The sequence below is a fragment of the Mobula hypostoma genome, chromosome 1, assembly GCF_963921235.1.
Source record: "Mobula hypostoma chromosome 1, sMobHyp1.1, whole genome shotgun sequence".
Lineage (NCBI taxonomy): Eukaryota > Metazoa > Chordata > Chondrichthyes > Myliobatiformes > Myliobatidae > Mobula > Mobula hypostoma.
The window spans coordinates 84,344,396-84,362,717 of record NC_086097.1 but is presented as its reverse complement, the minus strand read 5'-3'; the positions used below and the strand labels follow the sequence as shown (position 1 = coordinate 84,362,717).

At 43.0% G+C, this 18,322-nt stretch overlaps 1 protein-coding gene and 1 long non-coding RNA gene across 4 annotated transcripts in view; one reads left to right on the top strand and one right to left on the bottom strand.

Moving 5' to 3' along the window:
• Positions 1 to 18,322, bottom strand: part of smoc1 (SPARC related modular calcium binding 1) — a 248,922-nt gene that overhangs the window by 116,296 nt on the left and 114,304 nt on the right. For all 3 annotated transcript variants that reach the window (XM_063052100.1, XM_063052091.1, XM_063052109.1), the window contains exon 8: positions 9,571 to 9,760. In XM_063052100.1, the coding sequence (XP_062908170.1) occupies positions 9,571 to 9,760 (190 nt within the window). The remainder of the gene's footprint in view (positions 1 to 9,570; positions 9,761 to 18,322) is intronic.
• On the top strand, positions 10,391 to 17,633 carry LOC134348557 (uncharacterized). The gene is made up of 3 exons (XR_010018444.1): positions 10,391 to 10,505; positions 14,180 to 14,318; positions 17,304 to 17,633. It is a non-coding gene; the product is annotated as an uncharacterized LOC134348557 (long non-coding RNA).

Below are 18,322 nucleotides of genomic sequence, written 5' to 3'. Positions count from 1 at the left end.
TACAGTGTTTTGTGTGCGTTGTTACAGAAGGTAGAAGCTGGGACATTAATATGTGCAGTTCAGATTACCTGATTATAGGAAGGATGAGGCAATGTCGGAGAGAGTGCAGAGGAGATTCAACAGTGCTGGTGCCGGAATCAGAGGACTTTAGAGAAGGGGAAATATTGGGAAGGTTAGGAGCACGGGAGATGGAGAGGTGACCTGACAGGGATATACAAAATGATGAGAGGTACAGATTGAAGAGATTAAAGGGAGAGGTGCTGCAAGCACCAGCACCTGATGAATGCAGAACCTTCATTAGATCTTTGTTTGAAGATTAGTCTATCTGCTGTGTATTTGGAACATGACAGCAGACTTGCAGTACTGAGCAAAAGTTTAAGGCGCATATATATGGCTAGGGTCCCTCAGACTTTTGCACAGTACTGTATTTGCCAACATGGAGCAGAGAGTGAGTTTGTAAATTTTGCAGAACCAAAGGGTGTTGGGAATGGCAAAGATGGAGCGCCATGGGAGGGGATGGGACGGGGGGGGCAGAGAAGGAGTGCCGGGGCAGGGGGTGGTGTGGGGGCAGACTCACCCAGCCCCAAGACACCAGGCAAGGTCACTTGATTCCAAACAGTTGGTTTACTGATCATTCCAGAATGCCTCTCCAGTACTTCCCACTCCCTCCCCCTTTTCCCCAACCATGATTCCCCTCTCCCCCTGACCCCTTCTCAGTCTCAGTCCACAATAGAGGCCCATATCAGAATCAGGTTTAACAGCACTCACATAGGTCAGGAAATTTGTTCTTATTTGCGGTAGACCTACAGTGCAATAAATAAAATCATAACAGTACTGTGCAAAAGTCTTAGGCACCCAAGCTATATATAATGTGCCTAAGGCTTTTTCCACAGTACTGTAGATGTAGTGGAGAGAACTGGGTTTACTCTGTGGGTCTGACTATAAATATTGACATTCTAGAAAATGTTCCTCCAGCTGGGCTTAATGGTGGGGGCAAATTTAGTTTCTGTTTCCTGATACTCAAGGGGGTATCAGCTTGCAGGACTCCATGTATTCAACTCCACTGATTTCAACAGAACCAGATGTTAGGAGGAGAGCACACTGCCAGCATCGACTACCTGCACACCGCAGACTGAGTTCTCCTTCAAATAATCTGGGGAGAGAGGTAATCAGGAAAGAGAAATACTTCCACTATGGATCGACTCTCGCTCCCATTCCGTCTTTCTGTGTTCCAGGGCCAGTGCCCAAAGGGCACAGAGCGTGCACAATGTCACCCGCTGGTGGAAGGTTATCGACTGTGGTCTGCCCAAAACTGGCTGGTCTTCCAGTGTGCGGGGTTCTCCATGATAGAGTGAAGCCAGCCCTCATATGGTATGGTTCAGGACCACATGCTGAGTTTCACCTTGAAACTTGGCACAGTCGCTGTAAAGGTTAGGCAGGGTAAGGTTAGAATATAGGGCTTTCCCGTCAGTGCATACCGAAGAGCTGGGTCTTAACCCTCATGGAATATGTGCAGAATAAAATACCAACATACAACACAGAACTGTACAGCACAGGAATAGGACCTTTGGCCCCCGGTGCCAAACTAATTAAACACCCAACTAAACTATTCCCTTCTCTTCTCCATATCCCTCCATTCTTTGCATACTCACGTGCCTATGTAGCAGAGTCTTAAATACCTCTATTTTATCTGCCTCCACCAGTACCCTAGGAAGTGCACTGCCCACACCCTACACTGTGTAAAAGTAATTTACCCCACACATCTCCTTTGAAATTCTGCCCCCCCCCACTCACTTTAAATGTTTATCCTGCTGATGTCCATGAATCTTGTTAAGAAGAACAGGTCTTGTGCACGACGGCACATTAGTGTGTTAGCATATATGGTTTATGCAAATACATATTAATTATAAAATATATTTTGGTAATAATTAAAATAAAAGTTGTCTGTCCTCTCTAGACATTGTCTATTCTGGTATGTGAGTTTACAAGAATGAGGAGTGAACTTACTGAGATATATAGGATCCTAAGGGGGCCATGGCAGGGTCGAAGTTGAAGTGTTTGCTCATGAGGACATAGTTACAAAATCAGGAGTTAGTCACCTGAAACTAAGGTGAGTAGGAACTCTCTACCCTGGATGATTGGAAGTATTAAAAGAGGAAGTGGATACATTTTCGAAAATCTGAGGATTTAGGGCTATGGGAAACTGGCACCTCTATCACATTGAACGGTGGGGTAGGTTTGAAGGGCTGAGTGGCCTGCTGCTGCTTCTCATTGCTTGTGTTCTTTTATTTCATTCTCAGCCTTGATCATCATGTAAACCACAACAATGCAAGTGTTGTTAAATAAAACATCTCATTCATTTTCAATTCATTGGTTGGTCTATTTTGTTCCAAATGCTGCTTCTATTCAGATACGAAACATTCAAATCTTAACACGTCTCCTTCAGTTGATCTATTTCACCAATGCACCATCTCAGTTAAATTCTGACATGGAATTTTCTTTACTGAGCTCCAAGAAAATAGTTATCTTAAGCCTGAGTAGACCAGAACTGCACCCATTTCTGGCTCTCCTCATGTCCAGTGGGAAATCTGACTGCTGACTACAGGATTTTCTTTCACACTAGAAGCTTATGTGCATATTAAAACTCCTCAAAATGATGTGAACAGCGCAATGCCAAAAATTCATCTTCAGAATGATCTCCAAACTTGCTGGTCTCAAGTTGTTTTTACTTGTGAAGAAAACAGCTTATACTAACCCCTTTTCCCTGAAACTTAAAGGGCCGATCCTCAGCCTGCATTCATTGCCCTGACCAATGCCTGTGACCTTAGATGTGCCTGGACTGCCTCGCCCATCAAGACCAGGGTCAACTTTACTCTCAGCTTCCTGACCCCAGGATCACTGCAGCCTGCTGCTGTTGATAGTCTCTGCCACATTCCACAGACTGCTGCCCTCTCCTGCATTAAGGAGGACACTCAAGGGGAGGAGACCTCATTTGTTTTTTCTTCACCCTTCAGCCTAGAGGAACTGGAAGTGGAGGCGTGGATATCTGTCCGTGACACGACCTTTCCCAAAGTGCTGACATTTATCGGCTGTCATCCAGCAGTAATACACCCTGTAAAGACCCTCTTATCAGCTTCTGCCAGAAAATACCTGGTTGTCTCCCAGGAGAGTCTGCACTGCACCTTTAAACAAAGGCACGTCTCTGCACCCACGGCTCTTCATCAGCTCATCCAACTCCCTCTGAGACTCTCTATTGTCCCATAGATCTCTTTAAGCCGGAGCCCTCTGGAGATGGAATAGTGTTGTTCATATTGTGGAATGTAAGTATTGGCATCCCAGCTCAAAGAAATTGAGCCAAGTGACAGCTACTAAAGTTTTCCAACAGGCCAGCTGACAGTGAATTTTTCACAGAAATCCAATCACACTGCTCTGGGAACATTGCTAATAAAGAACATAATGTCTAATGGGCTTACACAAACAACATTAAGTTGAAATAGAATGATGTCTTAATGGCATTAAGATACAAGGATTCAAAGTACATTCATTATCAAATTATGTATGCAGTATGCAACTCTGAGATTTGGGTTTCCCATAGATAGCCACAAAACCTAAGAAAACCATGGAACCCATTCAAAGGAGGAAAAAAAATCAAACCCCCTTCCACCCCCACGTGTAAAAAAAAACAAATTGCGCAAACAGCGTTAAAAAAAAGTGAAAACACAGAACATACAACACAAAATCAAAAGGCATATTTCAGTTCAGCTCAGTGTTCCTTATCTGCAGGCCACCCTGATTCAAAATCGCCCGTCCTAGCTACAAAAAAAAGAGTAACCAGAAGCCGGAGCAGATCATAAATGTGAATTATAGTCCACAATCCACAAACCATGTTGATTAAACCTTTAATCGAGTAATTTCCAGTCTTGTCTCTTCCTGTATCACAATATTTTTCACTGCTGCTTTGTTCTTTTTCCCGGGTACTTTCCTTTAAATCTCTAACCTTTCCCTAAATTGACCCCCAACTTTCCATTGTACTGATTTAAGGTTATGTTTATAGTCCTAGTTAATCTATCAGGCTCTGGCCTGGTTTAATCTCAGCCGGTCTCAACAGAATAGATCTCTCTTCCACAGTCGTGGTTTGTAAGTAAGGCGATGCCTGTCCAGATGAAGGAAAAGTATCATCACCACCAAGGCCTGCCAATCCCCACTGAGCATTTAACACAACTTCTGTGGTAACAGTTACTAAAACAGAAGAGAATGATTGTGTTGTTAAATCCAGTTCTTCTGCCATCCTGAATTTATTGCAAATACAGTGGATTCTGGATAATAGGCCATTGGTTAATCAAGACAGTTGCTTATTTGGGATAACTCTTAAAGAACAAAAACAATTTGCCAGGATGCCCTTCATTTACTTGGGACACTGTGCTGCTTAATTGGGGCAGGAAGCTTGCCAAGCAGGTTCCAAATAGCGTCAGTCAAGTTCACTTGTGTACCCGTTAGACACTATACCACGCTTAGAGCAAACAGTTTTTAAAATAGCGTCAGTTGCGTATGTTTGTGCTCAAAAAGAGTGATTTTTTTTAAATCACTGATAGTTGGTGAGAAATAAGCAGCAAGACAATTCCAAACTATGTTTCTCGCTGCAGTTTCAAGCATTCGGGCTAAGAGATGCCACAAACAGCCGGGAGTGAAAATTAAATGATTTCACTACTTCAGCAAGTTGGGAACTACGAAAAATTTGATGGTATCAACAACTATTTTGAATGCTACTTTGGAAAAGATTTGGAGGATGCAATCATCAAAAGTATTCTATGAAGGCAGTCTATTATCTACACTAGGTGTCAATGCTGATTTTGTTCATTACGTTCTCTGGATGAATTCCTCTGTTGATAACTATTAGGAACTTTTATATTACTACAGTATTATAGTATAGTATTATTGGTAGTGTTCATTTAAACACATTATTTGTTACTTTGTCTTTTTTTTATACCATTTTAAGCATTTCCATGAAACTTGGGGCGGCCGTTTAATTGGGCTGAAATTGAGTCCCAATGTGTCCCAATTAACTGGAATCCACTGTACTTTGACATCATTCAAAAGGCTGGAATGTGTTCTGGATAATTCTGCTGTAGTTGGAACTTTGAGCTTCTATATTTTGTTTAAATTCAGCTTTTTAATACCATCAAAAGGGATAGTGTCTCTTTAAAGTGTGAGGTCATTGCAGAGAATGGAGCCTTATTCAAGCAGCAGACATTATATATTTATTGGGCTGAATCTTGCTGGAAAAGCAGTGCTGCGTTAACGATGCAGCACAGGCCCAAATCAGTCAACAAACTCAAAACCAATCAGCAGATATGCTGCAAAGGGTGAATTTCCAACAATTGCAGGTTGATTGCAACATTATCGGCTTTCTACATTCAACAAGGTGCTCTCAACCTTCTAGTTCTCCATAGGAAATTCTGAAAGAGGCTCATTAAACTCAAAGCAGGAAGTTAAATCTGATCATTTAATGATGTGATGATTGTTAACCTCACCAGTCTTGAAAGGGAGAATTTAAATTGTTAAATCACTCGATTTCATTTGTTGGCAATGTTACAAAGGCCAACTTTCAGTGCCACTGTTTAATCTTATTTTCACTTCTCCTCACCTGCCTGTCACCATCTTCCCTTTCTCCTATGGTCCACTCTCCTCTCCTATCAGATTTCTCCTTCTTCAGCCCTTTACTTTTTCCACCTATCACCTTCTAGCTTCTCACTTCATTGCCCCCTCCCCCATACTCTCATCTTCCCCTTCACTGGTCTTACCCATCACTTGCCAGCTTCTTACTCTGGCTTCTTCCCTGCTCCTCTCCAGTTCTAATGAAGGGTCTCAGCCCAAAACGTTAAGTACTTATTCCCCTCCATAGATGTTTCCAGACCTGCTGAGTTCCTCCAGCATTTTATGTGTGTTTCCCTTTTTGACATTATTTCCTCTCTTTAATCTAGTTGAGAATAGATCTGATACGTTAAAAATCTGGAACTCGAGCTCATTTCACTAGTTATACTACAAGCAGGGTAATGTAATGGATGTTACAAGAAGTCTCCGAATTAATGGTTTATCCTAATTAGCTGGTTCTCTGGTTTGAGCAAACCTGGCAGCTGAAGGCAAAGAAGATTTGCTTCAGAGAAAAGGCAGGCATTTCTGGGAGGTAAGGTTAAAGGAGCAAGGACAACAAAAGTGACTCCTCAGCCTCCACTGACCCTCAGCCCACTCGGGCAGGGACTGGACTGATCCAGGTGCTAGAGCTTGGAACCCACCCATGCAGTGCACTCCACTCCCCTTCACACTCACAAACTTGAGGAGAAGCACGGGATGGGGGGTGGGGGGGTTGTTATTCCCACCTATACATGACTCGTTACTAAGTCCTTCCCACCAGAACAGAAACAATGGAAACAAAACCTGTCAATCAGGCTAACTCTCAGGAAACTTGGTCAGTCAAAAGATGTTCCAGTTTCCCATATACACGCCAACCACACCATGCCTTCACATCCCAGTCATTCATATTTATAACAAACATTAAGAGTCCCACACTGATCCCTTTGGTGCACCACTTATCATTAGCTTCCAATCACAAAGCAACCCTCCACCATCACCCACTGCCTACTCCCAAACCAGTTTCAAATCCAATTTCCAATCTGCCCTTGACTTACAGCCTCTACCACAGCCCAACGCAGACCTGGGATCAAATGCATCACCTTTCAGGTGGGAAAGAATTTGCTTTCCCTTTGTAGAATTTCATGTCAGCTTCAGCTGGTGGTACGAACTAAAGCACTCACAGCTCTGCCCACCCAACAGCTGCAACTTTTCCACCAGAGGATTTCCCTTTTGTAACACCAGCTCTCCACTTTGAACATCCACTATACCCACTGGGGAAATCAAATGATCTGTCCACAAATATTTTACTTTGGAGCCTAATTATGAGCCACAAGAGAAGATTTTCCGTTCTGGGACAAAGGCAAACCAAACTGTCAGCGATGAAGGGATAATGTTCCAAACCCGTGTGTCACCCAGGCTCTAATTATGCCATTTCATAAAAGACTTTTGTAATGAAACATCTTTCTCACTGGCCATCTAGCCACTGTTGAAATAGCATTTCAGCCTTCTCCTGCTGAGATATCACAGCAGGAAAGAATGAAGCAGCTCCACTTTATGCGTGGTCTCAATACTCAGTATTGTTTGAGTGGGCGAGGTTTCATTCGGTATAATCTAAACTTTGAGCTCTGTGCCTACTTTGTGACAAAGCAGTACAATCTATCCAGTGCCATCCGCCACTTACTTTTAATACAACAAACTGCAGTGGCTGGCATGGAAAATATGTTCACAACAGACTCTGTCTGTGTGATGGGACAGACTGTCTAGAAGCGTCTCTGTTGATACACTTCTGGAGTCTTATAGGAGAACTGCTTCTCAAGTGAAGCATGTACATTAATGTGAATAAACAGAGTCACGTACACTGGGGCAGCCATTTTATTAGGTGCCTCCTGTATCCAATAAAGTGGCCACTGAATGTGCATGTTCATGATCTTCTGCTGCTGTCGCCCCATCTGGCACCGACAATCACTCCAACAGTCAAAGTCACTCAGATTACACTTAGTCCCCCATTCCAATGTTTGGTCTAGACATTAACTGAACCTCTTGACCATGTCTGCATGGTTTATGCACTGAGTTGTTATCACAACTGGCTAATTAGATATTTGCATTAACAAGCAGGTGTACAGGTGTACCTAATAAAGTGACCACTGAGTGTATGCGTGAATACACTCACAATCCTGGAACGAACACACATACACACACACACACACCACACACACACACACACACACACACAAACTGATACGCATTCTCTCTCTTTCTGTCTGGGAACCCTAATCTGGTTTAATTCCTTCTTCACTGAATGTGGGCACACTGAAGCTAACGTTGAACCTTTGTCTATCCTGGTCTGTGTGGCCCAGCTAATCAAAGGCAACTTTATCTAGTTATTAAGAAGGTTTAGAGAGGTGCTTGGCTGGCATAGTAAACAACAGATTGCTGTGGACAAGGCTAAATTTGTAACGTGTTTCAAGGTGACCATTATGTCTTATGCAATAATAGTAACCTTTAAAGTACACCAGTATTTACAAACAAGAGAAAATCTGCAAGCGCTGGAAATCAAAGCAAAACACCCAAAATGCTGGAGGAACTCAGCAGGCCAGTGAGCATTTTGTGTGTGCTGCAAAGGTTATTTGCTCCTTTTTAATCGCACCATTATAAGAGAAGCACAAGACTATGAGAGGCATGGATAAAGTTGACAGCCAGCACTTCTTACCCAGGACAGTAATGGCCAATACCAGAGGATATCTATTTAAGGTGAGTGGGGGTAAGATTAGGGCAGATGGTAGAGGTAGGTTCCTTACACGGAGAGTGGTGGGTGCCTCACTCTCTGTCTGGAGTGGCGGTAGAAGCTGATACAACAGGGACATTTAAAACACTTGTAGATAGTTACATGGATGTAAGAAAAAAAAACTGAAGGTTCTGACTGATGTAGGAGGGAAGGATTAGATTGATGGTGGAGCAGGTCTGTCTGGGTCAACACAACATTGTGGACCAAAGGATCTATATTGTGCTGTACTGTTCTATTTCGTAAGTTCTTAAGATATGGCAGTACTCATGGAGGTCAAAATCGTACAAAACAATTACCACACTGACAGTTGGAGAAGGTTACAGCACACTACCGTGCTGATGCCCCTGACTATTGAGTTACTGAGAGGTCCTTGAGCGACAACCCATGGTCAGTTTCCAAGAAATGTCCAACGCACCCATGTGTCTTGCAGGTATGGGCAGAATTAGGAATGGTTACCAACATACAAAGGGGAGAGAGTGTTCACTCAACAGCACATTAACGCTGCAGCGCAATGCACACAGCCTAAATGATTCAAACATCACTTTCACGTCACATGGCAGAGATACAGCAGGGGTTTACATACAAGCTTGCAAACTTCCTTTACCTAGATTTCATAGTTTGAGCTTAAGTTAATACCTCAGGAGGTCAAGGTTTTATTTGTAAAAATACCACAATTCTAGGGTGCCTAAGACTTCCGCACAGTACTGCATTTGTCAACATGGAGCAGAGAGCGAGTTTGTAAATCTGGTGGGAGCAAAGGATGTTGGGAATGGCAAGGGTGGAGTGCCACAGGAGAGGTGTGGGACAGGTGGGAGAGAAGGATTGCTGGGGCAAGGTTGTGGCATGGGTGCAGACTCACCCAGCCCCGAGACACCAAGCAAGGTCACCTGATTCCAAACAATTGGGTTATTGATCAAAACAGAATGCCTCTCTGGTGCTTCCCACTCCCTCCCTTCTACTTTCCCTTTTTCCAAATCCTCTCACAGTCCCCTTCCCTCTCTCAGTCCATGACAGAGACCCATATCAGAATTAGGTTTATCATCACTCACATGACTTTTGCACAGTACTGGAGCCACCTAGACAAGACTTACTCCAGCTCAGTTTTACTCACCTGGCATCCCTCTCCATCACCTCCAAAGATAATGTGCACTTACCTGGTGGAGGTCCCAGGAATGGGGCGTCCAATGTCCACCAAGACGCACCAGCAGTACCCAGTCGACTGGTGGCACTGCACTGGCTTGTAGAGCCCTGCACCAGCACACTCTGGAATGAAGATGCCATCTCTCGGGTACTGGTGAGTTTCCTCCAAAGCTGCTTGCCTCTCTTGGTCGCAGGAGGGTTTGTCTGTTCAGAAGGAGCAGAGAAAGAAAACAATTCATAAAATTCCGGCTTTTTTCCCCTTGCGTTTACATGCCAGTTGCCAGGCTTAATCCCATTTTGGTACTTTTAGCCAAATAGCTTTCATGTCAGACTAATTTAAATTTTATCCCTTCCAATAGTTACAACATCTTGCTGGCATACACACAGTGCTTTGAGCCTAAAAAAAACAGGTCCATTGTTCTCAAGATTCATAAAGTGACTTAGTTCAGGAATATTTTTGCAATGTGTATATCAGTCCAATTGAAGAAAATAATGGCAGAAACATGAGCTCCCTCTTTCCAGCTGCACAGTGCAATTTGCTCACTAATGTCAATCTCAACATATTTTTAATATAATTATTGGAATCTGCTTTCTCGTCTAAGACCGGAATCAGATTAAAGAATGCCAACATGATACTAATTAGAAACAGTTTATAAGGAACTTCGCTGCATTCCCAGAAGCTTCCCAGTCATGACTTTGCTGGAACAGAACACTTTTGCACTTGTACCCCTGCCAACATTAAGCAGACAAGTTCTGACATAATTGGTTTCAAATCAATTTGCAAACTATTGCAATGAATGGAAAGGGCACTTGGGTAACACAAACAGAATGCTGGAGGAACTCAGCACGTCAGGCAGCATCTAGAAAGAAGTAAGGAGTCGACATTTCAAGCTGAAATCCTTCATCAGGACTCCTGGTGTCCAGACAAACAACATACCTCCTCAGCCCGGTAAGTTCAGAGATTCATTTAATATCAGAGTATACAACCTGAAATTCCTACCCTTCACAGACATCCACGAAACAAGAAACCCCATGGGATGAATGATAGAAAAATCAAAGCCCCTCCTCCCCCCCTTCGCACAAGCTGCAGCAAAAGCATGGACCCCCTCCTCCCCCCACTCGCACCAGCAGAAGCCCCACCCGCACCACGCAAGCAAAGGCAGAAGACCCAAAGCCCCAAAGAATCCTTGATTCAGAGTCCATCAAAACTACAGTCTACAAACCAGCACTCTGGTATCCCAGACCGGTCTCTCTCCCAGCGAGGGAGAGAGAGTTTGCTCCTGCAACAATAAACGAGAGCAGAACAAACCGACAGTGAAGGAAGGTGAATGTGACAGGATAAATTCAGCATCAAAACAGGTGCAAAATAAGAGAAATAAAAGGAAGGAAAGAAAGATTAAGTTGAGAGAGAACGACAGACAAAAGAAGAATATTTTCCTAAAACAATTTATAACTTGAAGAAATTAGACTCTGCAAAGAGTTGCTCAGCTTCTTGATGAGACCAATACAACAGCAGCCCTTAAAAAATTGTGTGCAATTAAAAGGCAACTTATGCTGTTGATTAAGATAACTTACTTCCTGCAGTGGGCTTAATGAGCAAATAATGGTCAAATACAGCAGTTTCAAGAAATTTCAGAGTTAAGGTCGAGCTCCCAAAGCTTACAGCTGAGCAGTGTATATTAGAGACTAACATAGCCAACTGCAATTCATACCATTTCACTTCTTAGCACAAGTCACTGGCCAATTTGAACATCAGTAACAGCAAAGTCGAGTGGATTTTTTTCCACATAAGTTGTTAAATTATTGTTCAGACTTTATGTATATTAAATTGGAGAGTACACCATACACAGAGCAGTAAAGGAATACCGATAGGAGTGATACATTGTCTTTTACAACTGCTGAATCTTGCTGTCCTTTGCTTGCCTATGTTTGAAAGAGACGGAGGAGAAAGTCGGAAGGTTTAGAATCAGAATAAGAATGAGGTTTATTATCTTACTTGATGTAAAATGTGCTATTTTGTGGCAGCAGTGCAGTGCAAATATTATAAATTACAAAATAAATAGTGCAAAAGAAATGGAACAAATCGGTAGCAATCTGACGGCTGAGGGGAAGAAACTGTTGCTGAATCTTTGAGTGTCGGTCCTCAGGCTCCTGTAACTCCTGCTTGATGGTAGTCATGAGAAGAGGGCATGTCCTGGGTGGTGAGGGTCTTCGGAGATAGATGCTGCCTTCTTGAGGCACTGCCGTTTGAAGATGCTCTCCATGATGGGAAGGTCGTGCCCATGATGGAGCTTGATCAATCAGTGCCTCGGTCTTGCTGACGTTGAGTGTGAGGTTGTGACATAACTAACCAGCTGATCTGTCTCATTCCTGTACACTTCTTTGTCCTCAGTGAAAACAATATACAAGGCACATTGTAACTGAGCAGAGACAACGATAAACAAATCCATTCCCTGCTGGTCCAAATCCAAAATCCACAGGGTTTGGCGGCTGAGAACGAACGGTTGGAGACTTGAAACAATTAAGACATAGTTCATTAAATCATGTGACTGTCAGAAAATGGAGTTGTGGAAACAGTAACCAGTCAGAACAGGGATCCAGCAACCATTGGCCTTCAGGCAATACCTGATCTCAGTACATTGCGTGCTGCCCACTGGTCTTGGCTTTAACTTGCACATCCAGTTTACAGCTCTTGGAGCACATCACTGAGACGACCATAGCCTCTGGCTGATCTCCAATGACATAGAGATCAGGCATTTGTTACAAATCCCTTTGAATTTTACATAGCTATCTAAAGGGGAAAATTGCTGAAAATCCATCCTAGCATATAAGAGATTGAGGGGAGGGGGAATAGTTAATTCCCTGCCAGAGAAGTAATACAGACACAAGGGACTTCGATTTACAATGTTCACTGGGTTTCCACAAGCAGTGATTAAACTTCTACTGTTTATAACTCACCCATGAAAACAAAACCCACATAAAGCACCTCTTTCACAAATAAAGTTCCCTTTATAAAGAATTTGGAGAGCTTCCAAAGGAAGTGTTGTAAACAGGGAGGGGATCTATTTAATTACCAATTTCTGATTAATTATGCGTTTTTAATTTGACAGGCAGAAGGAAAACAACTCTGGGGCCTCATTCAAGTTGTGTTAACAGAACAAAAGGATTAGTTCAGAAATCCAGACTCCTTTTGTGCTTCAAAAATATGGGATGGTTTCTTTCTTAATTGATAGTTAAAGCAACAAGGGCTCACACAGAGGGAGGGTATGGCCAAGTATTGCTGCCTGCCTCGGTCCGAACACCCTCTATCCAGTCTTTTCTCCCCTCCTGCCTGTCACATCCTCTTTAAAGTGGGATCACTTGTTTTTTAAGCGATGCCGATGTGTACACAGTGAGATCCCACAGAGGAGGCAAATGATGGTTAACCTAACCTTGGTGCTGTTGTCTGAGCATAACTGTTCATCGGAACACAATGGAGAGCTGTCCTGATTTTGAGGGGTCAGGTCAAGGGAATTTTCAAGTACACCTCAGCAGCCAACTGTAGGCTAAACAGGGCGGAAAGCCATTAGGTGAGGAATTGGTTTAGAAGCTTGCTTTGTTTTAGACGGGTGAGTCAGGAAGAAGGGTAGTTAAGGTCGCTGTGTGGCTAGATCCTTGGTTCAACATCACAGCGGGCAGCAATCACTCAAGAACTGCTTCTGCTCAACTTGAAGTGAGAAACTAGCCTAGGCAGAAAAGAGGTGGGAACTTACCCAACTTTCTCTTGGAGCTCCTGACATCGCAGCCCCCAGCACCTCACTCAATCCCCACAGAGCCAATCAAGCAGCACCCCTACCCCATTGCCAGTTTGTAACCCTGATCTGAACCCCTCCTCCTCTACCCCTGTGCCACCTCTGACCACACCCAGCTCCATCCAACATCCAATCTCATCCCAGCATCAACTCATTACCTACTAAACTTGCCTGAGACTTCCAGGCCTGAGCCATTAATTACCAAGCCAGGCCCATCTGGCTTCCTACTGCATCTGCCCTGCACTCTAGCCCAACATCGCCTCTTAAGAGCAGTCTTCATCCCTATAGCTCTACCTGTACTGAGCACTCCCTTGCCCCACATCAACTAAATCCAGCCCCAATCCCAAAGATTGTCCCTTTGTTCTCCCTGTAAGTGACAAAACACTAAGGCAAAGGCCTCAAGTTTACTAGCTCCCAAAGAACAAGTTTCATTGTCCCATTGCGATTCACCCAACAGCATGTTAGAGTCACCAAACAATTTCTAACCATGCTGTTTGACTGTCTGCAGCAGGGTTTGGAAGAGAGCCAGAAACTTGGATAAAATTCCCACCAGCCAACTTGCTTCCCAATTTTAAATACAATCTACATGTCCTCTGTCCTTGTGGCCTTATCGTTTTCTGATTAACCCAAAGCCTGGGTGATGCTCCAAATCCTGAGACTTCAGAAAGCAGTAATTGTGCCGCATAGTTCTCTCATCTTTCCCACAGGGGCACAGACAGGACTCAATGGCACAGGAACACAACGACATGATCAGCCATTCATCCTCTCAAACCGCCAATCCCTACCTCAAATCCATGTAGCAGTCTCTGATTGATCAATCCTTACCTTACAGAAATCTATCAATATCAGCGTCCGCAAACAATCTGGAGAGTCACCAATATGAGAGGAGGAAAATGGTCAAGCAAAGGAAGTCTGAAGCAAAACGGGTGGCTGAATAATACAAAAGAAACAGCAGCAACAAAATAGAAGCGGTACGTTACACGACTGTGTCATATGGCATGGCACCATGCTGAACAGTTATTTTGGGGAGTTAAAGTCAAGTGTATGCATTCCAAAGGGCTGCACACTGAGGAAAGTTAGTCTGTCTCACAGTAAAATCCAGCCCCATCAAATGATATGCCACCTGCTATTCAGTCATGTGTTTGGCTTGTACAATAAAACTACCTACCTCAGCAAGCATGCTGGTATTTTTACAACAACCTTAGAGTAAAGAATAAAAGAGGATAGAGGTAATCTAGCAAGAAACTTTCAAAACATTTTTCCAAAAATAATGTATTGTATTTCTTTCATTATATGCTTCTTTAGGAAATAGTAACAAATGAACATTGTAAATAACTTCTCAAAAGCCAGATTTTCTCTAAATTACTATCACCGTAAGAGCCTTTATTTGTTTGAAATTAGTAGCCTGTATCTGTCATAAACAACTTGTCGCAAGTATATTCTCATCATAAAGATAATCTGCAGATCACAAGCAATAAAAATCTTTGATGTTTGCAATGAGTTTTAGCTGATACTTAGTGCTGTTTTTCCACAGTTATTAATATGTCTCAGTCAAGAGTACCCTGTTCTCCAATTTATCAAGAAAGATAACTGTGTTCAAATTTGGTCACAGAAGTTAACAGCTTACATTTTATATTGCCTTTAACATAGACCACAGATCCCAGTTTGCTTCCCAAAATTAGCATCAGAAAAAGAAACCAACACCAAGCCAAAAAAACAAAGCTACTAATGCAGAGATAGATGACCAAAAATTCTGTTAAAGAGGCAACATATAAAGAATACTTCAGAGGATAGAATTTTTTTTAATCTGAAAAGCAAGAAACATTCACAGCTCAGTCAAGAGAAACAGAGTTCGATTTTCAGCTCCAAGATCCTACAGGTTGGGATATACCTGGAAATGAGCAGACAATAGCATACATCTACCAATGGTAGGGCATTAGAGATGGGAGATGTATGGAGAACCAGAATGAAGAACACCAACAGCTCCATGGAGACAGAGGATCTTGCAGGCTGGTGATGATTACATGGGTTGGTCTGTACAATCACCACCAGCCTAGAGATGCTGGAGCTACTGCCTAGAAGTCGGGCTATATAATCTCCACCAGCCTGGGAAGAATGTGAAGGGCTTAAAACACAACATAAAGACCTGAGGTGTGATGCACCAAAGGAGGTAGAGGAACGCAGTGAGTCAGGCAGCTTCTATAGAGGGAAATGAACAATTGACATTTTGTGTTGAGATCCCTTCATCGAGACTAAATGTGCGACGTTCAGGAATCAGGAAAAGCTGGCGAGCAGGTCTTAACACAGAATTGGACCATGACATGGAAACCAGACAAGTCGAAGGAATTGATTCAGCACCTCAAGGGGGAGAACAAGTGGGACAATACCCGAGGTGGAAACTGGCAGCCCCTGGCAGCTCATCCTGAAGCAGAATAGGATACTGATGTTGCTTCATTGAGAGGTTATGGTCAGGGAATAGCATCATTAGTGGCAAGTTATGGACATTGCAATATGGCCAGGGTGACATTGTACCCAGACAATGCTATTGCCCTCCACCTAGGAGGCATATGCAGTTTTAAATGGTTTTCGGAATGTTTCCAGAATACTACAATCTTTGGGTGACAAGCTCTACTCTTCAGGGTCCATTCATTACTCTTGCTTTATTTCAAAAATTAAAAACAGTTCTTCTGCATTCCTTTCAAATACTCTTTGAGATCTACAACCAAACTGACTAAAGCACAGGGACTGAAGAGCTCTCCTGTATGGCCATCAGTCCCAAATGGCATTTTTGCCAACCAAAACTGCCAATGGAAATAGGTTATTTCATGCCACAGAATCTCAACTCCGAGCAAGGTGACAAAGCATGGTGTCAGACATGTCAGCTACCGTTCACTGAACAAGGGTTAGCGGACTTGTTACTGTTTGGGTTACTACTTGTTACTACAGAGGTTAACGGAAGTAAATTGGCGATGCACACGATTGTCTTTGCAATTCCAGGCCAGAACAGGGAGAAGCTATGACATTTCAGTACCTACCTCCACATCCAAATCTCCATTCCCATCTCGCCCTCACTTTTCTCTCCACCTCTTCACATCATTTAGCCCTTCCCTCCTCTCTCCTAATATTTCTCTCACCATCTGTCCCTCTCAAACGTCTTCCTTACATCGCTCTATCTTTCTCCCTCTCTCACCTTCATTCTCCCTTCCTGACTCCACCCTTATTTTCCCTCCCTCCCCTCCTCACTACACACTTTCTCTCCCCCTTCCTCGTCTCTACTCTTTCTTTTCTTTGCCTTTATTTTTCTCCCTGCCTCCTGTTGAACTCCTCAGTGAAGCATTCTCTAACCACTTCAAGTTTTCATGCCCATGGTTCTAGCAAAATTAATGTTCACAATTCAATTAATGTCATAAATGTGGTAAGTTTGGGAAGGTAACAGTATTGCAACAGCTTTTATCCTGGGCAAACAGGGATAGCTTAATTCTATGGTACTGTTATCAATAGACTGCATAAGACCTTGTTTTACAGATACACGCAATTCACAGAACACACACACACACACACACACACACACACACACACACACACACACAGAGGCAATTGAAAGCAGGTTGATAATATCTTTGAAGCAGTTTGGTATTTTAAAGAGGCAGTGACTACAACATAGAAAATAAGCTTGCATTCCTTGAAAGGACAGCTTTCTAAACTTGAAAGTGCTTTGAAGTAATTTAAATCTAGTATCTTTGAATGAGCAACCATTGTAATGTTAGAAACCTGGCTGTAAGTTTGCTCCACAAACAGGAATATGATGAAGTCCATACCATACAATTTAAGGAATCCAGTCAGGGCATGATAGGAGCAACCTGTTTCCCTTTAAATGATGGCATTTTTTTTTAATCCATCCAAGCATCTGCGTAATGGGATTCAATCATCTATAACATCTTTTGTCTTCATACCAGAGCACTGCTAATTTTGCAAAGACAGCACGCCAGGAAAGGGGAAAAGAAAGAGAAGAACGGCAGGCAGAAATGGCCAGTCTGATACAAAAAGAAAGAAAGATCGAGCTTTCAAAAATGTGGAGAACTTGATATTGCGACGTACAAGGAGCAAGGTGACCAGAGAGAAGGTGATGTGCTGCTCCTCAAGCTAGCATTGGGCCTCATTGTAACAGCACCGAAGGCCAGAGACACAGAGATCAGGGTGGGAGTAGGATGAGGAATTAAAGTGATGCGCAGCAAAAAGCTCAGGATCTCTCTGCAAAGGCTGTCTCTTCCTCTTTAAAGTTTACACTGTTGAATGTAATAACCACAAATGTAAAGTTTTTTTTTCATTTTCTTCCTTTGTGTGTGTGTGTGTGTGTGTGTGTATAAATATATAACTTTTATCCTGAATAAAGTCTATTTTGGGGGGAAAATCTGCATTTTTTTCAATATGGTGACTGCATTGTGAACACTGAATGCAGTGCGCTAAATTGAAAGAAGCACAAGTAATTTGTTGTTTTACCCTGCCTTTCCAGATGTCGCACAACCTGCTGACTTCCTCCAGCGTTTTCCATTTTTATTTATGGCCAGGTGAATAAATACCATCTCTCCCCCGAAACCACCTCATGGACCCCGACAACCAGCTGCTCTGATCGTTGTGTGCATGATGAGCATTGGCCATAGACGGGGACACTGCTGGGCTTCTGGGACTGGATAATCTCCCCAAAACTCACTATGCCAATTTACACCCCAACGGGCACCACCGAGGTACATTCCTGGAGTTGCCTGGTGGATGATATGATTTTTCTGCATTACATTCCCAGGAGAGAAGATAATTAGTATAAAGTACAAAAAAAAAGCATGCAGCCGATGTCAAAACCAGAAGAAGAGGATTATTTGCAGTATGTAATTGAGGATGGAATAGCGGGAAATGCAACACACCTGTATAAACAGTGCTCAAACCACATAATTCAGTCGTGTCTGCTAATCTCTTAGTT